Source organism: Ctenopharyngodon idella, chromosome 18 (genome assembly GCF_019924925.1).
Source record: "Ctenopharyngodon idella isolate HZGC_01 chromosome 18, HZGC01, whole genome shotgun sequence".
Lineage (NCBI taxonomy): Eukaryota > Metazoa > Chordata > Actinopteri > Cypriniformes > Xenocyprididae > Ctenopharyngodon > Ctenopharyngodon idella.
In genome coordinates, this window is record NC_067237.1 from 23,891,930 (window position 1) to 23,919,493 (window position 27,564).

The 27,564-nt window shown below is 35.8% G+C and overlaps 2 protein-coding genes across 5 annotated transcripts; both read right to left on the bottom strand.

The window, feature by feature from the left end:
• Nucleotides 1–3,123: 3,123 nt before the first annotated feature.
• si:ch211-216l23.2 (uncharacterized protein LOC565061 homolog) lies at nucleotides 3,124–10,734 on the bottom strand. The gene is made up of 10 exons (XM_051869706.1): nucleotides 10,529–10,734; nucleotides 10,236–10,301; nucleotides 9,942–10,019; nucleotides 9,675–9,748; nucleotides 9,437–9,569; nucleotides 7,342–7,541; nucleotides 5,228–5,503; nucleotides 4,051–4,224; nucleotides 3,502–3,912; nucleotides 3,124–3,390 (listed from the first exon to the last, which is right to left on the bottom strand). The coding sequence occupies exons 2-10, from the start codon at nucleotides 10,289–10,291 to the stop codon at nucleotides 3,359–3,361; spliced, it is 1,434 nt and encodes a 477-aa protein (XP_051725666.1). The 5' UTR covers nucleotides 10,292–10,301; nucleotides 10,529–10,734; the 3' UTR covers nucleotides 3,124–3,358.
• Nucleotides 10,735–11,019: 285 nt separating this feature from the next.
• rspry1 (ring finger and SPRY domain containing 1) lies at nucleotides 11,020–27,439 on the bottom strand. Of its 4 annotated transcripts, none has more exons than XM_051869702.1 (15): nucleotides 27,134–27,439; nucleotides 25,377–25,888; nucleotides 22,881–22,933; nucleotides 20,539–20,651; nucleotides 19,038–19,164; nucleotides 18,578–18,636; nucleotides 17,292–17,358; nucleotides 17,072–17,203; nucleotides 16,618–16,733; nucleotides 15,551–15,694; nucleotides 14,381–14,492; nucleotides 14,158–14,260; nucleotides 13,921–14,073; nucleotides 13,667–13,771; nucleotides 11,020–12,100 (listed from the first exon to the last, which is right to left on the bottom strand). In XM_051869702.1, exons 2-15 carry the CDS (start codon nucleotides 25,736–25,738, stop codon nucleotides 12,004–12,006), a joined length of 1,743 nt encoding a protein of 580 aa, XP_051725662.1. In that variant the 5' UTR covers nucleotides 25,739–25,888; nucleotides 27,134–27,439; the 3' UTR covers nucleotides 11,020–12,003. The 4 variants fall into 4 exon arrangements, with proteins under 4 accessions (XP_051725662.1, XP_051725663.1, XP_051725665.1 ...); XM_051869703.1 differs by lacking the exon at nucleotides 27,134–27,439 and adding an exon at nucleotides 26,528–26,671; XM_051869705.1 differs by lacking the exon at nucleotides 27,134–27,439 and adding an exon at nucleotides 26,538–26,628.
• Between the last annotated feature and the right edge of the window lie 125 nt (nucleotides 27,440–27,564).

Here is a 27,564-nt window from a genome sequence, read left to right on the forward strand (position 1 = left end):
ACATATGAATGTGCAATTCCTACACAACTACTTTTGTTCTCACGCAGGGCCTTAGAAACATTTAGGCTGTATGCAATCTTAGCAAGTAGGCCCTATTTGAAGGAGAATTCTGAGGAAAGCATCCATCCGTTTATTGTTTAAGAGTTGCTCTGAAAAACGACAATAAAACGTTAATAAAATAATTATTTTGACATAATCATTTTTATTTCAGTAGCATTTAGGCTACTATTCCATCATTAATTATATGTTTGAAATATCTAGTATTATTTCTGTATTTGTAATTTAAGTTTATCTTTGTCCTCAAATACAAACATTACGTCGTCTGAAAGCAATATTATCTCGCCCAATTTAGAGGATGTGCACAAACTAACACAAATATAGATTTTTATTATTATGAAATTGCACTAGGAACAGTAGCTACACTCAGCAAGCCTTCGATTGATCTCTCAATGGTTCATTTTGCGTGAGGAAATGATATTTACTGTTATTGAGAGGAAATAAATTCGCGCTAGCAATGTGTTCCAGAGAGCGAAAACAATTTGTAGTGTTCATTTTGTATTTAAATCGTATTAAATGCTGCATTTCAGTGTTTGTGTTTTCAAATGAAATATTCAAATGAAATATAACCAAATCTAATCTGTGAAGAAAATTTCTGTAATAGAAAAGCAAGGGCTGTTTTGAGGTTTGATAAACAGAAGATCCATAAATTAAACATTGAACTGCTACGTTAAATGTGTGTTCTGTAGGTCTACAGCGCTATCTAGTGGTTTGAATGTGCTTACACTCTGATTAGCGTCGTGTCTCGTGTATTTTTACTGCTTCAGTTTTGTCTCTGTGGTGATTGAACAGTCATAAATACTGCAAAAACACAATATCAAACACTAATATTAAATTGTAATATTATCAGGATTTGATTAATCTCCCATTATTTAAAAGGACAGTTTATCCAGAAATGTAAATTCTGTTGTAATTTATTGTTTCAAATCTGTATGACTTCCGTTCTTACGTGAAACACAAAAGGAGATGCAAAAATGACTTCCCGTTTACTTAACGCTGGATCTCTATGCTGACAGGCTTTCTGACTATTTAAGTTACACGTAGGCTAATTGTCATTTGTGGAATTTACTTTTTCTTTAAGAAAACAATTTAACAATGCAATAATAACAATGGTGAGTTTCTTGAAGACGTTCTACTAAAATCTTACAATAACATAATGTATTTTTCCTCTCTGTCCATTTATGTTGACTGTGGAAGCCATTTTCGTTAAATAAGAAAAAAAAAAAAAGTCACGTTTTTGGTAAATAATTATGACGGAAGTAGAAACTGAGACAAAAAAAGTCATAATGATTTTTTTAATCTAAATTATTTTCTCATAATTTCGACGTTCTGTCAATTTCAACTTTTTATGTTATAATTATGGATACTTGTCTCAATTTCTATTTTATTTCATAAATTATGATTTAGTGTCTTATTTCCTATTTTTTTGTCATAATTATGATCTACCAAAGTATCTGACCTTTCTTTTCTTACGTGGCAGAAATGGGCTTCCATAGTTTAACAGCCTATATCTTTCTGCCCCTCTTTAGATTTATAAATTGGCCCTACTTTACTCATTTTTCCAAAAAAAATGATTTCATTCTTATATGTTATGTCTCATGTAGGCTAGTAGAAAACTCTGAATGTTGGGATGAAGGGGAGTCTATCATTAGAATCTATCAACTGTTTAAAGGAGTTCATATAAGAGTTAATTACATGCCCTCTTAGTTAAATCACCCACTTGAAGACAAACCCATATGGATTGTGATGAGGTTTTTAACCTTACCATCATAATATTGAGGAAATTCAGGTTGTTTTAATGCCATATTTAAGTCAAGCCTGTTTCTGTGTATGGTTTGTTGAAGGAATAATTCACCCAAAACTTATTCATCATTATTTACTCACCCTCATATCCGGCGAAATTATGAAATCTATATTTCTTTCTTCAGTGGAACACAAAAGGTTGATTTTTGAATAAAATCTTGGCAATTTTTTCAATATAATGTAAGTGAAAGGGGTTATCAAGTTCCACAATGAAAAAAAACACAATAAAAGTATTATAAATGTGGTCCGTATGACATGTGCACTATACGTTTTCTGAAGCCATGCAGTGCATATGAGAAAAATTGATGTCCAATTTGATAATTAATGATTCTTTAGAGATGTCTTCAATTAATCCAGTTCAAACAATGGGTCTGAATGATTTGTTCCTGAACATTACTGATCTGGTTCTAGAGTTCAGCTCACTAATTTGATCTGGTCAGTGTTTAACAGCTCATTGGAGAAGATTATCAGTAAATTATGATATAAATTTCAGCCTGATTTGATGAAGGCCAAAGTGCAGTAAAAGACTAAGGTCAAATCATCTTCAGTGCTCATCATCAAATTGAGCTTTCTGGCCTAGAAGTGTTGTTTGGTAATAACTTTGGTAACTAATCTTATGACTTATGTAATATCAGCCCTACTGTCAAGCATGGTGGTGGCAGCATCTTGCTCTGGTGTTTCTTCAGCAAGAGAAACGAAAAAAGATTGAGCCAAAAATCCATAAGGGGTGCCTGTATCAGTCAGCCAAAGACCTGTTTAGAGCAGCGACCCCTTTGTTCCAGTAGAACAATGCTCCAAAGTATAAACGGCATGAATGCAATCCAAAATTTGTTACATGACCTGAAAATTGAAGTCAGATGGTACAATACAATTTGAATTTGCAGCTGGAATTGAACAGAAATTTTGAATAAAATCTTAAAAGCAAAAACATTATGTATTCTGAAAAGATGTTTTCATCAATTTTCTTAAGAAAAAAAAAAAAAACAATACCTTTTTAAAACAATCATGTAGTAAATAATTAAAAATATATATATTTTTTAATGAATTGCATTTCAGAACAATTTTATGCCTTTTTTTCTTATAATTATCTTAAAAACGTTTTGTGAATTTTTTTTTGTGAATATGGCCCCTGGAGTTTAAAAATCACCTACCATCCATCTAAATTCTAAATAGCCTTATATCATTGCCTCATACCAAAAATTTTTAAATATATCCAATCATTGTACAGAGAATAGTGCTGTTAAATACAGTCTGAAAACACAATTTATGTCACTGAAACATTTCAGATTTATTCTAAAAAAAAATGAGTTTACACCTGTGGAAATAAAGACAACACCACTGTGGCTTTTGCCATATCAGTACATCTTTAAACATCTCATTGGATCCTGAAAGAAACACAAAAGGCAAATTCCTAAAAAAAAAAAAAAAATGCCCAAAATGTAACAACTGTCCCACATGACAATATTGGCCTATGACTTAATCGGGTGTCCTGAGAAAATCAAGGGAGCAGGCGTCGTGGCGGCCGTGGACCTGAAAAATTCAAAAAGAACCAAAAGAAAAGAAAAATCAGAAAAATTAGTGACAGATCCTTCCACACCAATAGTGCTCTAAATAGACTTGAGTACATGAGAATGTGCTGACCTGGTGAGGCTCCCATATGAAGGCTCCTGAGTGAAGGTGGTGGTACTCTAGGACCACGGGGTCCATTCTGCGGTGGGGGTCCACAAATCAGTGGTGTCTTTAGCAATGCATGAGAGCCCGGATGCTGCAATAGTCCTCTAGAGGACTGGAAACCAAGAGGCGGAGTGTCAAGCAAAGGGGCACGGGTGGGAGATGGCCTGTGTGTAGGTGCTGGGCCTAAGAGAGGTTGTGGCTTGTCAAGACTGTGAGTGACTGCTGGCCCTCTAGATGGCTGAGGACTAAATGAAGGACCGTGAGAAACTGAAGGGGTCCGAGAGGGTAAAAGACTATGGGGGGCAGTTGGTCTGTGGGAAGGTGGCTTTAGATTATGCATTGAAAGCAAAGGAGGTGGTTTTGTCTTAGGATACGAGCCTGGAAACACAGGGAATACTGTATTCAAATACCACATACGTATCACAAACAAGTTCAGCAAATTAATGTATATAATTTTTTTTTTTTTTTAAGTTAAAAAAAAAAAAAAATCATGTTTCACTGTATTTCATCCTGTACCTTGCAATCCCATGTGATGGCCTGGGGGTGCGTCTCCTGACCCTGAGGGTGGGTTTGTCTGCTCTCTTGGTGGTGGTCCAGAACCAGCAGGCAGAAGTGGTGGAGGCTTTCCTAACCCTGGAGGCAGACTGTTTATCACAGGAGCAACCTCACTCTCAACTTCAGCGGAAGATACTGGGGAAGAAAGGAACAAATTAGTAATAAAAAGATAATGTTTCTATATAGAAATAAAAAAATAAAATATAAAATAGTAAATTAACTATAATAATTAATTAATTATATGATTATTAAATAAAAAAAAAAAGAATAGTATTTTCCCATCATTCACAATGAAATCTATAGACTGGCTATGATTTTGTTTTGGCTCTGATTATTATAAAAATCATTATTATTATTATAATAATTGAATAATTAAATAAGTTAAATATTTACACATGTATACATAATTTAAAATAAAAAAAATGTAATTATATAAACAATTCATATTTTAAAATGTTATATATTATATATATATATATATATATATATATATATATAAAAATTACAATTTTACTAATATATATATATATATATATATAAATAATATATAAAATTTAATATACAAGTTAAACAATTAAACAAAATAAAATGGATAAGATTAATTATAACAGTAAATTATATAAATACAATTATTTACATGTAATTTATCATTTATTTCAAACATTAATATTTTAAATAAAGTGCTAGTGACAGAATAAATTGTGTACAATGTGCATTGAACTTATAAATACATCTAGTATTATTATTATTATAATTTAATAATTAAATAAGTTAAATATTTATACGTGTATACATCATTTAAATAATTCATATTTAAATGTTTTTTATATATTATATATAATTTAATATACAAGTTAAACAATTACACTTGATTATAACAGTAAATTAATTATATAAATACAATTATTTACATGTAATTTATCATTTATTTTAAATATTTATATTTTAAATAAAGTGCTAGTGACAGAATAAATTGTGTACATGTTATCATTCATAAATACATCTAGTTTAATATATACACATAAATACATCTAGTATGATTATATTATACTGCACAAATTAAGAGCAACATGAGAATTACACAGTTATAAAGACACAATATGAATGTAACTAGGCCAGGACGTGGAAGTATGTTCACCTTGCAGATGGTCCTGGCGGTTTTGAAGATACTCTGTCAGTGTGCTGAGCTCCTCTGGGTACAGGTGCAAACCTTCGGCCAGGAGAAAGAGCAGGTGGCGGGTGGCAGAGGGAACAGTGTGGCGCTCCAGCTTGCCACGCTCCAGGTAGTCCTCCGTCAGCTCAGCCGCCCGTGCCGCTGCCTCCGTGGGGTCCAGCACCCGCCGCGAACCGCTCAAGCGCCCAAACTCCACCAACACAAACTCCATTGCCTGTTCTTTGGGCATGTTTCGATGAACTGCAGAGAGGCAGAGGAAGGGTCAGCCAGAGGAGGGAGAGGGGTTACATATGGTGCTCAGTGTGAGCCGCTGCAGTCTAAGCAGTGCGCACAAGAGTTCTACCTCATCAGCAACGCTGCAGTCTGGCAACCACTGCTTAACCCAATTACCACATAAAAATTCAGTATGCGCTCAAAGGACACATTCATGAGCACGCTTGTAAGTTAAGGGACACTTAACAGATTAGATGTTTATAAGATGGCTTTTAAAAGTTGTTTTGGACAAATTGTACTGCGTTTAATATGAAGAAGGCAATGTGCATGAGATAAATGTTTTATACTTTTGATCATTGGTCTTGTTCACAATGAAATTCGGTCTTGACAATAACGAATTCCTACACTGGGAAAATTCAACAATTCAGTTCACGCGTTTAAAAGGATGGATCTGCGCTTTAATACATTCAATATTGAAGTAACATTTTGAGAGTAAAACAACTGAACAATCTGTATTATATTTAGAGTAAAGGCTGGAATGCACTACATAGATTTTGTTTTTTTAGCTTCAGATTTTTGATTCCACCCATTCAGAGGATGTCAAACATGTTTGATATTTTGAGCAGATTTTAAAACACATTGTTTTCATTTGTCATACATCTGTTGTGTTTGAAACGACTGGTAGTCTGGTAGTGTGTGATTTTCAGTTGTTTAGTTTTTTCTCCGTGACCAAAGTTGGTAACCAAAGTTGGTAAGTGTATAATGCCTAGTGTTTCAAAATGTGTAAAAAGTGTATGCCAGCCTTAAGAGAACTTCACAAGGTGAGGTTTTACAGAAATTAAAAAAAAACATTGATAATAAAAATAATAAAATAATAAACTATTATAAATGATATTAACAATGTTTGTTTTGTTTTTTTATCAAGTGGTGGGCATTAATTATAATATCAGAATTAGAAAATAGAAATTAAAGAGGTCTGTTGTTTAAGGGTATTCCGTTTATTTTAATGTGATGTTAATGTGATTGTTTAGATGTTTTTTTTACATATGTGTGCCTAACATTACATTGATGAATTATTGTTTGGTTTTAAAAACTGTTGATTGGTAAAATATTAGTGCCCAAGCTTGTTATAATAATGTCATTTTTTTGTAAAGAATGTATGCTTAATTTATTTGGACCACTCAGAATTGTTAGTGTAAAACAGTCAGCCAAAATTGTTGTAAAGCTATTGTATGGTTTCATTTAGGGGATTGTGAATTAATTTTTTCTTCTAAACAAAGGACTTTGAAAGAAAAAAAAAAGAAAAAAAACAACTGAGATGTGGCCGCAACGCAGTTAAAAAAAAAAAAAAAAAAAAAAAAAAAAACACTTTTAGAGAGGAAACAGTTTTAAATTCCTTTTGATTATTTTCTTTTCCCCTAAGGTTAGTTTAAAAAAAAAAAAAAATTGTTTTTCCAAAAAGCATGTTTCTACTCTAAGATCCAGTTTGTGTGTTTGCAATTTAGCGCCACAAGATCAGCCTTTTTGTGCGAGATGACATTGAGATGACAGCCTTTTTGCAAAGTGAGATGACTGACATTTTTTGAAGTTTATATAAATGAATTATCTTCTTGGGCTGTTCTGCAACTTACAGTATATTTTTAAAATAGATCAATTCATGTCTTTTTGGTGCAATCACAGGAGTAAATTATTTCTAGGTAAGGTTTTGTATTTTATCACATGAAAAAAAAAAAAAAGTATAAAAATGCCCACCACCAAGTCCAGGTTATTTATTCTGTAGCTAATATATAAGGTTATTTAATTATTGTTTGAAGTACATTTAAAGTGGGTTTATTGGGAGATAAATTGTGGGAGTCGGGACTTACTTTTGAGGGACTCTGAAAATATGATTACTGTGCACGAGGAGAGTGTTACATTAGTCTGCTCGACGAGAATACATAAGGGGGAACCGTCGGAGCGGACATCTTGGAGGGCCCGGGTCAGGCCTGATTCCACCTGCAGGTAAAGCATTTCCACCGAGAGGCCACGTTCCTGCAAACACTGGCCTATCGATTTGGGGTAATCCCTTTGAAAGAAGAAGAAGAGATCTGGTTATTGAGAACCATGCTTCAGGGCATGACGTGAGGAAATGTGAGGTTGTTGGGTGTGGCCTGGTTTATGTATATATGCAGTAATGAAAGGGTAGAGATTTAATGAATAATGAATAAACCAACACAAATCTGCTTAGCATTTAAAAAGTATATTGAACATTAGAAAATGAGATAAGGTTGTGCGATTTGTTTTAGCTGAATAAATGCTTTTGCGTGAGGCATTAGTCTTTGAGGAAAAAAATCTCTAAGACACCAAAATAAGTGATAAGTTTAAATATGAGGTAAAGAGTTACATTTATTACACAAATAAATGACGATATAGTGTACAAATATTGTAAAATAGATTTGATTTAAATGTTAAATACTTCTATCAACATTTATGACAAGAAATATTAATCAGATCACATAAATGGAAATCTATTTTATGTGTCAATAATTGTACATTATTAAAAAAAGAAATATGCATTTTAGTTAAGGTATATTAAAAACCATGTTTAAAAATGCATTAAGTGTTTTGTTAGTATAACTGTTTGAGTTTTTCATATTTTAGAGGTTGTGCTTTTGTCTAATTACTTCTTGTAAATATGGCTTGATTAATGAACATTTTGAATATCACTACTTCTCAAAAAAGTTCCTTTGTATTTTGTTAAATAAACAAGGATTGTGGTTAAAATTTTAGTTTTTAAATAGAAAGATGTCTGGACATATTTATTCTTTCATGAAAAATGTGAACGTTTGTGTAGGAGACTGAAAATGTACACGAATAAATCAGTCATGTGCAAATAAAAAACAAATTCACCCTGCAATATATATATACACACACACATACTCTTTTTGGGGCAGGGCTCTAAAGAACCAAAGGCCTTTAGTTTTAAATTGAATGCAACATATAATGCAGTAAAATGATGTAAGGTTTGTCCGACCATGTGTTTCCGCAGCTTTGAGATCAGGATTCAGAAGTCATTCATTTAAATTTGTTAATACATTTGGGGTTTTTGCTCGTTTTTGATTTTTTTCTTCTTTTAATGAGACCACAGGCATGTTTGATTTGCTGGATAAATATAATTTACACAACATGCAAATCAACTTTTGGCCTTTTTTTTATTATTAAATTAACTTATTTTTGGAGGCAAATTCTATCCCCGGTTTCACAGACAAGGCTTAAGCTAGTCCCAGACTAAAATGCATGTTTGAGCGGTTTTAACTGAAACCAACTTGTACTGACATATCTTAAATTATGCCAGCAAGATGCACACCAGTAATGTTTTTTTTCCTAGTGAACGTTTATAAAAGCTACTTAAATACTCTAATTGAACTAAGGCCTAATCCTGGCTTAGGCTAAGCCCTGTCTGTGAAACCGGGCCCTAGAGTTTGCCTAAATGTTATACTCAAAAGTTTCATTTTAACAGTCAGTGACTGATTCTCACGTTTAGTGTTTTTGCCGCTGGATAAGCAGTGTAAAATATTAGTGGATTTTTTATGTATTAATTTCTAAAGATTATAGGGAGATATTGAGAGAATTGTAAAAAATAAGAACCAGAGACTTTTGTTAAATAGTGGACAAATTTGCCCAATTATGAACATTTAGAACACTGGATTATATAGTAATAGCTTATCCATCAGGATGGTTCCTGATACACATCTTAATCCCGACAAAACCCATCAGTCTAACAGCTGACAATAACAAAGCACATTCACACAACAGAGACTTTACAGAAAACTAAACTAGCATTGCACAAAATGGGTAAACATGTCCCATATTTTCATGTGCTAACTCAGGAAAAAAGCCTGAAAATTGCCTTTCCATTTAATACATAAAATAAGGATGCAATAATATTGAATTTTACTGCTACTTGAGGTATTTACTCACACATTCTGGTTGTTCACCGACAGGACAACACAGTCTGCAGGCTGTCTAGCACCATCTCCACGTAGCTGCTGGAAGAACTTTTCGTATATGGCAGTGCGCTGAACTGATGCCTCATACTCTTCAGGTGAAACAGCTGATACACACAAAGTTGCTCAGAAAAGATTTCCCATAATGGAAACAACAGTAACAGTGAGAAATCAAGTTATTTATTGAAAAATCATTATATGTAAAATAATACCAGATGATTGATGTGGCGAATGCTCATAGTCTGCTGTGCCTGAGTAGTCAGTCTGTTCTTCTAAGCTTTCAAAACTGAAAATTGAGGTAAGATTGAGGGGAAAGGTGTTTAGATTGAGTTCAGATCAGTAATGAAATGCTCACAAAAAGTAGATGTATATTTGGAAGAAATAGATATGCGAAGGATCCCATATTACGGATTAAAAGCCAGAAAAAAAGCACCTTGTTGACTTTACAAATAACACTCTTTTAGTCACATTTAAGGTACCTCTCAGATTGCGGAAGGTCATCTTTTCTGTCCTCCCTCATAGGATATGGTGGTCTTCGAAAAAGGGGTTTTGGGACACTGCATGGAGTAAATTAACATTATTATAATAAACATAATATAAGAAATGTAAAAAGTAGGCTGTGTGTTAAAACCTAGTGAGTTGCCTAGCTAGACAGCACTTCAAAAAAATAATAATATTAACACTTCAAATGTTCCAAAAATATATAGCCAAAGATTTAACATAGCCCAGAAATGCGGCCAGGGTAGGCAAAAACAAAGCCTCTACTCACATACCTTCCTCCTTTTAGTGGTGGTCGTCTGCCCCCAGCTTTCTGCGCCCACGACGACATTTGGTTTTCTCTAAATAAACCGCAGTTTATAAAATTTAATAAACAACCTACATTTACATAATATCGCGCCGCACAAGACACAATTGAGTTTTGGTTGCACAGCAAATCCTGCATCTACTCAACTACTATTTTTAATAAAACAAACCTGTCTAACGTTAAAATAACGTTTTATTTTGTGATATGTGTCAAACTATTGTTATGAAAACACTGTTGTTGATGCTGTGAAGCCCATCTTACCTACGTAAATCTTCAGTTATGTTCCTGCTACTTTATATCGCGATAAATTTAATTTGTCATCTCTGACGAGATCAGTAAATACTAAGATTATTTTTAGAAGAAAATTGTGGATAATGGAGATTATTTCGAATCACTGCTCAAGGATTCCGCCAAAGGACCTGCTACACACTCGATCTGACTTCCTTTCGATGAACAAGTGTATTTGAAGGAGCGTGTGGCGCCTCCTATCGGACAGGCAGACAAACGACGCGACCAATGACGTCACTACACAGCCTACTCAGTCCTGCGCCTTCTTACAAATTAAATAAAGGTTATGTGAAGATGCTATGTTTGTTTATTTGAGTATGCTAAGGACTATAAGGCGTGCAGCCATCATTTAGTTACTCAAAAATGCAATTATAAACAGATAATATATGGCTTTATAGTTCTTGGGTGCATTAAATTCATTCAAATAACTGTTGAAATGAGTAAATAATGTCAGGTAACGACAATTGTGCAACACATAAAACAGACATTTATTACAAACATCACAATTCAAAAAATGAAAGATTCTTAATTCAATCATACTCTCTTATCTTTGGGAGCGTTGGAGATTTCAGTCTCTGTAACTGCTAAGAAAGTTCACATTTAGCATCAGCAGCATTAGGACACTGATATGTGCATTAACCATGGCCGAAAACACATGAAATTACCCCAAATCTCATTTAAGGATTGCCTTTTAGTCTGATGGAATCAGTTCTCACTCAATTCTGTCATTTTACCTAATTTAATTTGGCTTCATTTATTCCTAAATGGACTTTGCATTATACATCAATGTAAAATACTATTATTTAATTTATAAAAAAAAAAAAAAAAAAAAAAAAAAAAAAATCACAGTGTCTTGATTCATCAAGACATTTTGCAATCATATTCAGAATGTGGGGCAATCAAACCAGAACAGTTTCAAGTACAATCAAGTCTGATGGGAGCGGAATAATGGGTTTTCTGAGGCAGGCATTAACATTAAGAGGAAACAAAGTGGTTAAGACACTACTGCTGTTTCCTGTCGAGATTGTAACTTGGAATTAAAAAAAAAAAAAAAAAAAAAGTCACATATATATTTAACACAGTAGACCCTGACCAGAGCTTGAGGGGAGAGACTCAAAGACAGATCAGCATGTAACGGATACATTTGTTCCATATTTTATCTGTTCCTGGAAAAGCAGATTAAAATTTCCCAAAAGCCTTTAAACCTCTGGGTTTGCTCAACTGCCCTCTAATTGGGGCCTTCTTGGAGTGCAACAGTGTAGTTTTTACTCTTCTTCCTTCCAGTTTTAAGGAAGGTCTACTCCATCTGTCAAAGGTCCACGCTGCCGCATCCAATCCTGAGACAGCATAATGATTTGACTGGTCAGGTTGATCTCTCAGACAGAGGGAACTGGACAGGATGGAAGCTTGAGGGGGGAAAGTCCACATCTATGGTTGGTGGGCTGATGTCAGGACACGTGGGAAATGAGTCTGACTCGTGTCTGGATGTCTTGGCGACACAGTGGGCACGTTTCCAGCTGTAAGGCACACTCCATACAAATCCCGCTGAAAACATGATGCAAAGAAACAATAGATGAGTAAATTGTTCAGCACAAAGAGGTGATATAACAGTAATCAACAATAGGTTTTAAATGTCCCATGAAATTACTTTACGAGCACAGTTTTCTAGCCTGTGTTGATGTACTTTCATATTGAAACAGGAATGTTACATTTTTCCATCATCTAATGCTCACTTAAATGGATAGGTCACCCAAAAATGAAAATTATGTCATCATTTACTCACCCTCAAGCTGTTTCAAAACTTTATGAATTCCTTTCTTCTGTTGAACACAACGAATATATTTTAAAGAATATGGGTAACTAAACAGTTGATGGACCCCATTGATTTCCATAGAATGGAAAAAAAATACTATGGAAGTCAATGGGGTCCATCAACTGTTTGATTACCAACATTCTTCAAAATATCTTCTTTTGTGTTCAACAGAATAAAGAAACTTATACAGGCTTGGAACAGCCTGAGGGTAAATGATGACAAAATTTTCATATTTGGGTTAACCATCTCTTTAAGATAATCTTTAAAAATCCTAGTATTTTAATAACTCTGTTAAATTTAACCTTTAACAAATCTCAAAATGAATATCCATTTTTCATTATAATTTAATGTTGTAATTCCTAAAATCACTTATACAGAGGGGAATAACATTAAAAAAAATCATAAAATTTTAATATCAGAAACATATTAGTTATTAGTTATTCACATACTGACTTTGGCAGTTTGATACACACTCCGAACCACTGATTCGAAACAAAAGATTCGTAAAGCTTCGACGCTTCATGAAGCAGTGTTTTGAAATCGCCCATGACTAGATATTGTTGAATAAAGTCGTTATTTTGTTTTTTGGCACACAAAAATTATTCTCGTCGTTTTATAACATTGAGGTTGAACCACTGTAGTCACATGAACTGTTTTAAATATGTATTTAGTATGTATTTAGTATTTGAAAAATACTATAGCATTTGAAAGTGTTAATTATCTTGCTGTCAATGGAGGCCTCACTGAGCCATCGGATTTTATCAAAAATATCTTAATTTGTGTTACGAAGATGAACGAAGGTGACAGTATTTTCATTTTTGGGTGTACTAACCCTTTAAACAAAAGCAAATAACACTGATTAAAAACCTTGTAGCTCACAGTAGGTCTGTCTTTAACAGTGTAAAAGTCATCATTAAAAATCTGTTAGAATAATGAAAATGAATGAGATTTTTACTTCAGGAAAAATAGTAACTTGCTATTTTGAAAAAAAAAAAAAGGCATATAACAATAAATATCACGTTACTATGGAGTTCATTAATAACACACTACAATTAAATTCCTAATAGGTCTATTATCTTACTTTACTGATTTTGGCTTAATGCAAGAGGTAAAACCTAGAATAAAGGACAAATATGTTCTAAATGTTTTAATTCTCATATCAACAGTTGCTTTTATCCAATTCAGCCGAGCACAACAATCCAGCTTTCTTGAGCAGACTGTGAGCCTCCATCACATCCCTTTAGTTTACCCATAAACCCAGTGGTGTAAACACTGATTCTATATACTGAACTTCGTACCTGTGCAAACAGGGTCTCAGTTCAGTGTCTGCCATCTGGTCACAGCAGAGGGTGCAGCAGTTATCTCTGATGCTAACCTGCTTGAGCAAAGCCAGGCGCCTGTGTCTGAAATAAAAGACAGAGAAAGAGCAATTTTATGTGGCATGAACGGTACGAGTCACCTGCTTTAGGTGATGACTAATGCATTATTCACATTCACATAACACTCACTGATAATTTGCCCTGTGTATAGAAATCTAATAAACAGTGCAAACCTGGGCAGAATGATTTTCTCGTCTGATGCGAGCGAGGCAAACTCATTAAATGTGTTGAATTTGATGGAGGGTGGATGGCGGAAGGGCTTGGCTCCAAAGTTGAACTCACACTGTTGGTAGGACATGAAACTGGCTGCAGCGAAAAAGCCAGACCTAAGAAAAGGTAAAGCAAGTGTTCAAAAAGCTCCATAAACATTTGTTTTGAGTCTTGTGGTAAAGGAAACGAGTCTCGCTTACGTGGCGGAGGAGAACACCTGCTTCTCAGGAGGCAGCTGGTGTCCGTTTAGATAGAAAATCATCTGCTTCTTGCTGAGGTCCAGCAGGAAGCCTATGGCATCACCTGAAATTCCAGAGAATATTGCTCAAACAACTTTTTTCCCAAAAAGATAAAATACACTATGTAAGCACTCATCAAAAAAATGAAAGAACTTGGGTGCTGAACAGGAAGCTCCGCACAAACCTTCTTTCCAGCAGGGGTGGGAGTGAGGTTTACTGCGAGCGTTGTACCAGATCAGCTGCCTGCAGCCATCGTACGCACACGAGTACTCATCATCTCCAATCCCATAACCCTCCTGTACAAACACACAAATATGTTCTCCTCACTACAGTTTCTTTCTTCCTTTATGTGATAAAGAACAATTATTTTGTTTTTAATATACCTAAAACAAATAATAATAATTGTGTATAACAGGCCACTGGTCTTTTAAAAAAAAATGTTAGCCAAAATACACACACAAAATAATAATATGAATTATTAGTTACATTTCAAATTATTTTAAATGTACAGTACCGCTCAAAAGTTTGGGGTCAGTTAGTTTGTTTTTGTTTTTTTAAAACAAGTCTCTTATGCTCACTAAGGCTGTATTTATTTGATCAAAAATACAGTCAAATCCAGTAATACTGTGGAAATATTATTACAATTTAACATAACAGTAACACTTTATTTTAGGGTCTTTTAACTAGTTGCTTATTAGCATGCATATTACTAGAACATTGGCTATTTATTAGTACATTATTAGCACATATTAATGCCTTATTCTGCATGACCTAATTCTACATTCATAATCCTACCCAATACCTAAACTTAACTACCTTACTAACTATAAATAAGCAGTAAATTAAGAGTTTATTGAGGGAAAAGTCATAGTTAATAGTTTATATGTGTTCCCTATACTAAAGTGTTACCAACATAACTATTTGTTATTTTAATAGATTTAAAAATGTAATTTATTCCCATCATGGCAAAGCTGAATTTTCAGTGTCACATGATAATTTAGAAATCATTCTAATAAGCTTATCAGTGTTGAAAACAGATGTGCTGCTTAATATTTGTGTGGAAACATTTATTTCAGGATTCTTTGATGAACAGAAAAAGTTCAAAAGAACAGCATTTTTCATACTGTCATTTTTCATCAAGCAACCTTGCTGAATTTACCAACAAAATATAGTGTCCCCAAATTTCTGAATGGTAGTGTATATTATATCAAATTAAATATAATGCCGTTCATTCATACACTTTGTGTATCAAATAGGAATGTTCATATAAACACTGTGTACTTCATGTCAATATGAGAACATAAAACTAAGAATGAGAGAAAGCACAACAGTATAAACATAACCAGAAACGCACATGGTTAAGAAACTTGCTGTCCTTGGTTGCCCAGCCAATTTGCATGACGCCAGAGGTGATGACTGTGACCTCATAGTACCAAACCCCCGAATCCACACAGAACGTGCAGCGGACGCTTTCAAATGATGACGCATCACAACGTGCCTAAGGAAAAAAAGACTGATCTGATTAGACATACGTTTTTAAGATTGAGGGATAAACTAATCACAATACATTGCTTGTTTTTATAGTTATAACTAGCTGTTCTTCCACAATAGGTGAACATGTTAAGGCCCCTAGATGGGGCCCAGATTATAAAAATGGGAGTACGAAAAGACTAAGTAGTCAGCAGATTGTTACGCAAAAATATTTCTCTATAAAACACATCAGATATGATAAACGGAAGCTCAAGCATGTTCACTTGACGTGTGAGAACCAGTGAGGTTCATTCTCGTGTTACGCCTTACGTTTAAGCTTCCACATGAACCAAAGAGGTTTGCTCTCACACATCAAGCAAGTACGGTTGAGCTTCTGTTTATGTTCACTGATCAATGCTGTGGATAAAAGCCTAAATTAAATCTGTTCATCATATAAAGTGATCGAGTGTCTTCAGAAAGTTTGGATTAAACCTCTCAATTCATAGGGATTAGATTTACGATCTCTTTATGAACTTTTTGAAGCATCAAAGTGGTAGTTGCGTAGCCGTCAATAGAGGAACAGAAATCTCTTAGATTTCTTTAAAAATATCTTCATTTGTGTTCCGAAGATGAATGAAAGTCTTACAGGTTTGGAATGACATGAGGGGTGAATGAATGATGACAGAATTTTCATTTTTGGGTGAACATTGCCATTTAAGGCATTCTTAGAAAAAGAGGTTTTATTTATAGTATGCCCTAACTGGAAGTAAAACTGTTTCTTATCAGTAAGATTGCAAAGAATTCATTTGCATTTTGGAAGAGCTGTGAAATTTTTTTATTTTAACTACAAATAAGAGTGCAGTTTGTTCTCTTCTGTTGAACACATTTTACAACATCTAAATCCACTTAGCAGAATGTTACCCACAATTACAATAATAGTTTGTCTCTTACCTCAAGTCCAGTAGGAGAGATCTTGAGATATTCACTGACGTCATTACTGTTCAGCATAGCGTTGATGTTGCTTAAGTTGACCTTCTCATAGGTAAACTGGCGCCCCTCTTTAATAACTACGGGACAGAGGGTAACCAAAGGTAAAATTATCAGTGAGACACAACATACACGCATAATATTTGACTTAAATCTACAAAATCATCACAAAATACAAACAGTTAAGCTAATTATTAATACTAATTTTTTTTCACTATGCCATAGCAAGTGCACCCAATTCAAAAGAAAATTGAAAAAAAAAAAATAAAATACTAAAAAGATTTCACATTCTGTGGAAAATATTTATTTCTTAGGTTCTTCTTTATTTAAAAAGTCTCAGTAAAAGCTACAAATCACCAAAAGTCCTGAATACCATTCAAAAAACGTTTTGCATGCCATTGAAATGAAAGTTACTCACAGAGGTTATCAAGACTCCACTGGGCACAGAAGCCCACTTGACGCTTTAGGTAGTCTGGATGATCTGCCCAGGACTCCAGAACAGACAAACGGTCACTGATACATGATTCCGACACTGTTAACTTGTTCTCACCTGAGACAAAGACAGGCTTTCATTAAAGTACCCTTTTTTCCAAAAAGTTCCTGTTTGAACATTTTGAACTGACACCAGTTAGACTTACTGGTTTGAGAGAACTTCTCTAAAGCGATGAGAGCAAACAGCATGACAGTGGGATGGGCTTCAGAACTCTAGAAGACCAAAAAAGACCACGTTAATGGCTATGATACCAGCATTAAAACAAACATGCAAAACAACAGCATTAATATAAAAGGAATTAAAGGGATAGTTCACCCAAAAATGAAAATTCTGTCATCGTTTACTAACCTTCAAGTTGTTCCAATCTGTATAAATTTCTTTGTTCTGCTGTACACGAAGTAAGATATTTGGAAGAATGTCTGTAACCAAGCAGATCTCACCCCCCATAGACTACCATAGTAGGAAAAAAAAAATACTATTGTAGTCAATGGGGGGCGAGATCTGCTTGGTTACAAACATTCTTCCAAATATCTGTCTGTGTACAGCAGAACAAAGAAATTGATACAGGTTTGGAACAACTTGATGGTGAGTAAATGACAACGGAATTTTAACTTTGGGGTGAACTATCCCTTTAAGATGATCACCATACTGGGATGAGACACTGTTCAGATGAGCTTTAAAGGGGCCATTTTCTACAATTTTGAATTTTAGCAGCCATTACTTCAGTCTTCAGTGTCACATGATCCTTAAGGAATCATTCTAATATGCTGATTTGGTGCTCGAGAAACATTTATTATTATCAATCTTGAAAACACTTGTACAGCGTAATATTTTTGTGGAAACCCTGATTAATTTATTTTTCAGGATTCTTTGATGAATAGAAAATTCAAAAATAGATTTTTTATAGCATTATAAATGTCTTTACTGTTGCTTTTGATCATTTTAATGCTTCCTTTCTGAATAAAAGTATTTATTAGTCTTACCACACTGACTTCTAATTAATCTACTTTTCAGGGATGCAAACAGGAAAGGGGGGAAAAAGGTTGCGCGGGGCAGGGGCATGCTATGCACAGAATTTTTTTTTTAAGTTATTTGCTTTGCATGCAATCTATAATATTACCCATTATAGACATTTATTTACCCTTGAAAAAAAAAAAAAAGTTTCTCATGGGATCTATGCAAATCCCATAGGTGACCTATTTTGATCTCAAAATGGTGAGTTCTCACTAAAAGGTGAAGAGTTTGCATCTCTGACTTTTGCAAGTCTTCTCAGTGGACTGACAAGTAATCTTTGCTTTGTGAATGTTACAGAATATATATGAAACAAATTTAACTCAAAAGAGGAAAGAACATCCTGTTTTCCATGATGTGACCCCTTTAATATCTACCCTGTTAGTCAGTATGTGTAATATAAATTCTCAATGCTCTCACCAAACTCTCGAGTAAGTACTCCAGAGTTCCAGGACTGAGGAGCGCAATGCTCGCTGGACCTGTGGACGGAAAAGAAACAAGATGAAGAACTCCAGTATTAACTAAATGACTCCTTTGGGCAATGTGTTTGACCTTAAAAACAGAAGCACATATCTTCAAACTGAGAGAACTGGACAGTGTGTGCATGTGTTTGTGTGCTGCAGTCTCAGCAGAACTGTCAAATCACAGGCCTCTAAGGGAGCCTGCAGCATGCTCAGGCGTGACAGGCCTTCACAGACTGCAAACTCAGCTCTTTAGCTTCAGAGCAACATGCTAGTGCAAAGATGACGTAAAACGAGATGCAACAGATCTAGGATTCATTTAATAATCCTGAAACCTGGTGTTTTATATGTAGTTCTTTGAAGTAACTGGACATCAAATGTAGTGTGTCTGTTTGTGTGAGCATATGCATGTCCCTCACCAGCCAGTTTCTCAGCCAGACAGCCCAGGACTGCTGTGGTGTTGCGGTGTTTGGCTGGGATGAGGGCATCCTGACGCGCCACAGCAGCACTCAGATTCAACATGTCCGACAACTTCTGCAGAGCATCCTGACAAAACAATGAACTCTTCATCAATGCTTGAATTTTTAAATGGGTCAAAATTTTTATGTTTTTGAAAGAAGTCTTTTATGCTCACCAAGGTTGAATTTTTTGTATCAAAAATACAAAAAAAAAAAAAAAGTAATATTGTGAAATATTATTACAATTTAAAACAATTTTTTTCTATTTTAAAGGTGCAGTGTGTAAATTTTAGCAGCATTTACCAGTGTGGTTGCGAATTGCAATATAGAGAAGCTACGGTGGCCAACACAGGACAAAGATGTCATCGTCTGAGACAGAAGAGAGTAGCCAGTCAAGCAAACGCATTCAGTAGAGACGTTTGTCCGTTTAGGCCTACTGTAGAAACATGCCGGCGCAAAATGGTGACTTAACATGTAAGGGGACCCACGGTGTACGTAGATAGAAATGGCTCATTCTAAAGGTTATAAAACGTAACGGTTCATTATGTAAGGTCTTTATACACCACTGAACACACAGTTATGTATATTATATTGCATTTCTGTCAATAGATCATACTAAAATTTACACAGTGCACCTTTAATATATTTTAAAATGTAATGTATTTAATGGCAGAACTGAATTTTCAGCAGTGTCACGATTCTTCAGAAATGATTCTAATATTCTGATTTGGTTTTTGAAAAACATTTCTTATTATCAATGTTAAAAACAGTTGTGCTGCTTTAATATTTTTGTGTACAACCCAGATACATTTTCTTCAGGATTCTTTCAAAAGTTCAAAAGAACAGCATTTATTTGAAAGAGACATTTTGTAATAATGCCTTTACTGTTACTTTTGATCAATTTAGTGCATACTTGCAGAATAAAAGAATATTATTTAAAAAAATCTTAATGATATATAATTATAATATAGTTATTTCATAGATAATCTAGTGAATTAAAAACTTTACAAAAAAAGATACTTCATGTCCTTTGATTATTTTTTTTCTTTACTTTTTTTAAATGAATGGACTCAAGCCAAATAAGGACATAATTAATAACAAATGAATGATAAATTTGACATCAGTACAAAAACAGTTATACACATAAACCTGCCGTAATGAGCAATTCGGTCTGAATTATAAACTGTAAACAGAAACTATAAACAGTTTTTATCTTGGTATCAACATAAAATGGGAAAAAGAAACATTTGAGAGCCAAAAATAAAGCGTCTGCTGATATCAATTAAAGAAGGAGAGAGAGATTTTACTCAAAAGCAGCATAAACCTAAATACTAGGGAAATGTTGTGGTCCATTTTCAAAGTGCTTGCAAAAATAGGGCTACATTAGTGCCCATTAGTGAAAACAGAGATGGAAAAATAATACGGCAGTCAATGTTGTGTGGTAATGAAGATGTGAACTCACTTTGGTGGGCAAAGGGCATTCATCCAGTAGCAGGGTTATTACGGCCGGTCCTAGTGGGTCATCCAGAGGGATTACCCTAATTAAAGACTGCACCACTTCCAACCAGCCATCATCTACAGTGTGAGAAACAGAAAGGGACAGAGACAAAAGAAGATGGGAAAAACAAACAAAAGTTCAGTCTATGTGACATGCTTTGTGTATTACAGAGCCATTATTATGACTATGCTTTCAAACACCACTGAAAGTTATTGTTCGACTGATATGGGTTTTTCCAATGGCTAATGCCAACATCTTGAGAGCAGATGGTCTATTATGATGATGATGACCAAATGAGATAAATTGCTAAAATTACTACATATTATACTACACTGTAATGCTCTTCAGGGAGTTTTGATCTCAGTCTTAAAGCCCAGGGTAACGTTTCCACCTGTTTACTCCTGCATGCAGCTCTTAGCAGCCACCTGACGCCACAGAGTCTCAAACCACAACATGCAGGCTCAGCTCGGAGCAACAGATGCACGTATAAATAAAATCAACAGACAAAGAGGCTTTGGCAATGGCTCAAAAAAAAGAGGCAAGTTGGCGACCCGCACATGACCTTGCTAAATTTTGACCACTGATTAGAGTCTGGTCCACATACAGACCCAAACAGCCCCTCAACATTACAGCAGTACAGGTAACATCCACGAGTAACTAAAAAAAATAAAAAATGTAAAAAAATTAAAAAAAACAACAGTAAATTTGTATGCAAAAAGGGTAAGTAAGGAAACAACAATGCACTGCCCTTGTAATCAAGCACAAGCAGTGTAGCTTATACACACGCGATCATACACCGTCTTTGTTCCCGCAGTTGTGAGGCTCTGAGGGACTTTAAAGTCTGCAGCTGAGCCGTGACCCACTAACTTCAGCCAATGCAACAGAACAGAGCGACGGCATGACAATGGGAGCACAGGGCACGAGCCAAACTTCAAAAGCAGCCGTCACTAATACACACAGAGCTTCCACAGCTTCCGCTGTTAGATTAACATCCTAATAACTTAATCAGTAGCCAGAGGGTCACAACAAGCTGCACTTGTTCCCCTGATGGAAAAAAAACAAGCCGGGAACCAGGGAGTCAAGGTTTGGCTGGTTTACCTCGGCTGATAAATATATGGTTTCTGCACTGACAACTATTTAAATGTAACTCAACATTTAACTTTTTTGCTTTTTATTTCAGTAGATGAAGTACAGAAAATAATGAAGGTGAAGGGCTTCTGACTGCACGCATTCTCATTGTGCTACCAGTGTTGTCATTTACCTGCAATTCCAGATTATTTGGTAATAATTACAGCTCAGGTGATCAGTTCAAAATTTGAATGTCTGTGAAGCAAAGATGGCACTATCTAGGTTGGTTAGTTTCAAGCATGGTCTACCATTGAGATGAATAAGAATGCTAACAGATTGCTCTCTTTATGTATTTTAGAGGTGGGTTTAGACCAAGCGTAAAGGCCCTCAAAGACGCATTTGAGGTGGATAGTAATCTGATCACTTCGGGAGGGGGTCGGGCTGCACGGGGGGCGTGGGGTTGGACTGCTTCACAAACAAGGGTCAATTCAATGCTAAATTTACACGACGGTACATGCTAGTCGATGAGTTGAATCAACTCCACAGCAACTACATAAATTTATCCACTAACTGTTCAGAAACGTCCAGCTGCATTCTAAAAGTTGTAACTTCTTCCTGATTCTCTCCATCAGTGTCTGACTCCGGTTTGAACAGTATAAGGCTAAACACTGTTACTGACAATCATCATTTTTGCTGCATGAGATTGTCCAGCTTTGTTGTTGTTGAGCAACCGAAGCGCAAGCTGTTAAAGCTCTACCCTCTTCTGGAAAGGGGGCCGGGAGCAGCAGCTCATATGCATTTAAATGGACACACAAAAATGGCGTGTTTTTGCTCACACCCAAATAGGGGCAAATTTGACAAGCTATAATAAAAGACCTGTGGGGTATTTTGAGCTGAAACTTCACAGACACATTCTGGGGACACCAGAGACTTACATTACATCTTGTGAAAAGGGGCGTAATAGGTCCCCTTTAAAATATTTAAGAAAAAATAACAACAATAATAACTACTTAACAGTACAACTGTAATTGTAAAACATTGACTTTACTCCTCCCAATTAGAGGAGTTTGTGAGTCCCACAACCCAAATGCTCCATTTGTCTTGGTTGAGACAAATGGATGATATAAGCATTAGCAAAAAGTGAAAGTGAACTCGCTTATATTAGCATATAGCGTTAAGAATATCAGAATTGAAGCCCACATGCAAATGCTTCAGCATTTTAGGTGTCTTAGACTCACCTGTCTCTGCCATCTCATGCAGTGTGATCATGGAGTACGGCGGCTCTTGGTCACTGAAACAAAAAAAGAACAAATACAAAAGTTAATGTGAAAAAAGTAGAGCAACCTAATATAGAAAGTGTTTGCCATTGTTCCTCATACCCTGGTGCATGAGGGTGTAAGCATCTTATTTAGACCTTGGCTGCTCTAGACATTAGTTATGAAAGCCTAATGGTATAATGGGTGATTGTGCGACACATGACGGATTGCTATTGGAGGGCAGACTGCCGCCGCTGGGGTTGTTTTGGCTTTAGGGTCTATGCATCCATTTTGCAGCCTGGGTCTGCAACAGTAAATCTAAGCAGCGATAGCGAAATCCCTTGAGGTGCTCCTGGAGGGAGCCCGGCACGATCAAAACACCACCAGAGACATTTAAGCAGGGAAAATAAATTTGCCTCTACTCTGCGGAGTGACACCAGTGTGGTTCATTTGTCATTCATAAATCAGTGGTTGGTGGGTATTAGGGGTGATGTTTTCAAACAGCAAATGAGGACAAGGAAAAGATAGCTATGAGGGTGGTTGAAAAAGAGAAGAGAGTGTAAGAGAGAGTGAGAGAGGTCTACTGCCCCCAGCTAGGGTGTCTGACTGCTGTGTGATTGTTGTGTAATGGTCACACAGGGATATGTTCTAGTTAGAGAAACACTGTTTTTTTTTGCTCTGTACAGAACAGACCCCCCCTTCCAACACCCTTTTTGACTCATAGCCCCCTCCCCAACATACATCATTAGATAACATAGACCCCCCTTCCCCCCAATAAAGCTTGTTTACAAGCTTCTTCATCAACAGAAACTAGGAGTGTTTATATATTAAAGGGATAGTTCACCCAAAAATGAAAATTTTGACATCATTTACTCACACCCTCATGTTGTTTCAAACCTGCATGAGTTTCTTTCTTCTGTTGAACACAGAAGATATTTTAAAGAATGTTGGTAATCAAACAGTTGATGGTAGTCATTGACTTCAATAGTAAAAAAATAAATAAATAAATACTATGGAAGTCAATGGCTATCGTCAACTGTCTGGTTGCTAACATTCTTTAAAATATCTTCCTTTGTGGTCAACAGAAGAAAGAAACTCATACAGGTTTGGAACAACATGAGGATGAGTAAATGATGCCAAAATTTTCATTTTTGGGTGAACTATCCCTTTAAATTAATTAAACATGATTCACTTTGATTCTGTGAGGTTGAAGATTCTGATTCTGTATCTTTTTCAATAAAACAATAGCTTGTTATTGAGAGGAAAAAATACATTTTATTTCAGCTCACATTTTGATTTTTTTTTTTATTAATTTTAAAAGATAATTAAATTATTTTGTCTTTCTATGGACCCCTTGGAAGATTTCTGAGGCCCCCAGTGGGCCCCGGGGCCCCTAGTTGAGAACGACTGGCTTAACACAATCAAGAACAGAGCTATAGGTGTGTATTTGGGTTTCAAGTTGGGGTGTATGTTATATCCGTGATAATCTTGCTGGCGATACAAATTTAACAACGCTGTGAATACTGCTAGTTCCTCTGAATGACTGAATTTCAGAGTAAAAACATAAAAATAGAGACAAATATTGATCCACAAAAGTCTGAAATTATAGAGATTTGTCATAGCTATATCATCCAGCCCTAGTTTCAGGTGCAAGCACGTAAAAAAACTGCTGTCAAAGGATGTGGTTGAGCAACCAAAATTTATTCCAGCTGTGCAATGAGAAAAGAAAAGAAAAGAAAAGAAAAGAAAAGAAAAAAAGAAAAGAAAGCTGACACTCCCTCTTGTGTCCTTTAGGTGTTTTTCCTTGGGAAACAAAGTCAAAACAGAAAGAATTTTTTTATATATAAATTTGTGGGGGGGTTTTCTGTAATCTGAGATTCTCGACAGAAGGTGACTATAAACTATTAAGATAACGCAGACACCAAATCTGATGGCCACGTAGAACAACCCCTCGTCTAAAGTGAACATCCATCATTAGATAACTGTAGGCCGGTTGTGTAGGAAGGTGTAAGAACATGTGACAAAGAGGAAGAGTGACTGGCGACTCTGATTTCAAGCCAAATTGTTAAAAGAAACATGAAGAAGAGCTCTGTTATCTCAAGCTGCTGTCTTGGGCAATACATTAAGATTAAATGTGGTGCTGTGCGAACGACTGAATAAATAAATAATGGCATGCTCATTACGGAGCTCTGCCAGGCTTCTCGACAAGATCTGCACATTTAAAGCTGCTTTATTATAAAAGTTAAAGCTCTTGCAGACGTTGTCATCCCTGTGGTAAACAATAATACTGGGAAAAAAGGCCACAATGCAAATGTATGTTTAATAGCAAGCCCAATGCTTTTAGCCAAAGATGGAATGATGTTATTGCTGACGCACAAGAAATGGGGAACTGAAATTGATATGACACGCATGATTCATTCATACCCAGAATTAATGACAAATCTCTGCGAATCCCCTCGTCATTAAAGGTTCACTCACTTGTCAACAAGAGTCCTGATGACAGCCAGCGTGTCCAGTACCAAACCGTCCACGTTTTGTTTTTTCCGACGTGGCTCGTGCGGTCCTCGACCTCGCCGGGGCGGTCGAACAGGGTCCCTGGGACGGCTGCCTCTGGCCTCTGGGGGATCAGACACAGAGTTATCCACTCGCCTGAGCTGCCTGCGAGGGGCTGATCCCTCCTCCACATCACTGTCCTCTCTGCACACGCAGCTGTTCCCCATGGCTCCACCGGATGAGAGGCTGGGCCAAAACTGCACTGACTGCAGCTGTTCTACGGTGAGTCGTAGAACCCGCACGAGGCTCCTGCTGGCACAGAATGCAATCCAGGTGGCTACTATCATATCATTGGAAGGACTTTAGAGGGTGTCTCGGTACGGGTCGAGTAGACGTGTCGGTCATTGTGCTACTGCAGACCATCAGCAGCCAGACGCAGACGTGCAAAGCTGATGGTGCAGTCAACACGCATCCTACAGTCTGGGAGGTTTTCACTCCTAAAAAAGATTATGCATCAAATTATTATCAGTGTGGACAGAAAACAGGACCATGCAAACATGCAAAATGTAAATAAAATGCTCAAAGGATCCACTAATATTCTTTCACACAGCTTGTCAAAATAATCATGGCATATAAATTATACATGTTGACTTTAGTCAAAATTGTTATTTAAATGTGTCATTATTATTATATAATTAATTATTAATATTGTATTATTTTATATTATTGGTTTAATTGTAAAATGCTTGATTATATTTGTAGTTACAATAATATCCAGGCCTTGTCTAGTGAACAATGTTTTGCCCTAAAGGCATAAAGTTTCTAAGTATCCAGTACAGCACAATTATCCCAGTTAATATCTAAAACATAACCTGACTAATTTGATATTAACCAACATTAAACACAGTTATTAATAATGTATAATAATCACATTAAACAGCAGGCAGTATGCCATTAAACATACATAAACTAGAGAAATATTCTTGCTAGGATCTGCGATTACAGTTGTCAGTGTTAGCAGCGGCTAACTAACAGCTAGCACACCAAACAACTTTACGAAAACCCCATTAAAAACATAACAATAAACTCCCACATGAATGAACACTGACCAGTGTACGCTTAACACAATCACTGACATTTACAAACCCGCTGAAAGCTTATAAACAGCACGCTGTCATTTCAGTAAATTAGCGTCAATAAACTTGAGTCTTTATGGCTGCGTCTCAAACTCTAGTGAGCTGCCTACGTAGGCAGCATTTAAAGGGACAGTTCATCTATAAATAAAAAATCTGTCACTGAGGGTTTAAAACCTGTATTACTCTCTTTCTTCTGTGAAACACAAAAAGTAGATGTTAGGCAGATGGTTTCAGCCTGACAGCGTAAGTCACCATGCACTTTCATTGTGAATTTTCATGTAATGAAAGTGAATGGTGACTCACTCAGTCATCCTGCCTAATGTCTCCTAATCCACATTCTGATTTTAAATCGCACATGCCTATTACTCAAATGTTACAGACGTGGATATAATTCCAACAATGGTGTCTAGATAGGCAGCTCACTAGGTCTTGAAACACAGCCTTTTTTATCATGTCAGAAATTAACGTTAGCAACCATATAACTAGCCACACCTCCAAACAGATTAACAAAACATCAATTAAAAACCTTTGTTTGACTTGGCACACACACTAACACGTCGTTATCGTTATACAATGTGAATATACCAGAGACAAGTATGTACTCACCCGGCAAAGCGGAGAAATGTCGGTAAATGCAGCAGCACTGAATCCGTAGGCCGAACACAAAGACTACACGGGAAGTGTGTGTGCTTTACTTCTCAGTAAAGAAGTAAATGATTCGTACTCTCATACACAGCCACTTCAACAATCAACATTTTGCCGATCCACACACAAAGACAGGTCCAGCCAGTGTTTGATAACGAAAGTAAACGTGTGGCTGAGAAGTGAAAGCATTGACTGACTGGAATCAGTGTGAGATAGCAAGAGGATCAATGAGCGCTCTGTGTAGTGTCAGTGATGGGAAGTCCGACTCATTTCCACGAAATGGTTCTTTTGAACAGTTCATTTTAGAGAACCGGTTCAAAAAATGATTCAGTTGTTCTTTACGTCAGTACGCAATTGCGTCATCACGTGGTCCGTGTCATCCAACGTTCCAT

What these genes read in the sequence shown, in the direction of transcription:
- rspry1 (XM_051869702.1), bottom strand. Translation starts at nt 25,738, where the DNA reads ATGATAGTAGCCACCTGGATTGCATTCTGTGCCAGCAGGAGCCTCGTG. An exon ending in AGAGAAGTTCTCTCAAACCA is followed by an intron (nt 17,204 to 17,291) that starts GTAAGTCTAACT and finishes TCTTTGTCTCAG; the next exon opens with GTGAGAACAAGTTAACAGTG. An exon ending in GAGAAAATCATTCTGCCCAG is followed by an intron (nt 13,772 to 13,920) that starts GTTTGCACTGTT and finishes CTTTTATTTCAG; the next exon opens with ACACAGGCGCCTGGCTTTGC.
- si:ch211-216l23.2 (XM_051869706.1), bottom strand. Translation starts at nt 10,291, where the DNA reads ATGTCGTCGTGGGCGCAGAAAGCTGGGGGCAGACGACCACCACTAAAA. An exon ending in TCGGTGAACAACCAGAATGT is followed by an intron (nt 7,542 to 9,436) that starts GTGAGTAAATAC and finishes CTTCTTTCAAAG; the next exon opens with GGATTACCCCAAATCGATAG. An exon ending in ATTTTCAGAGTCCCTCAAAA is followed by an intron (nt 5,504 to 7,341) that starts GTAAGTCCCGAC and finishes GCCTCTCTGCAG; the next exon opens with TTCATCGAAACATGCCCAAA.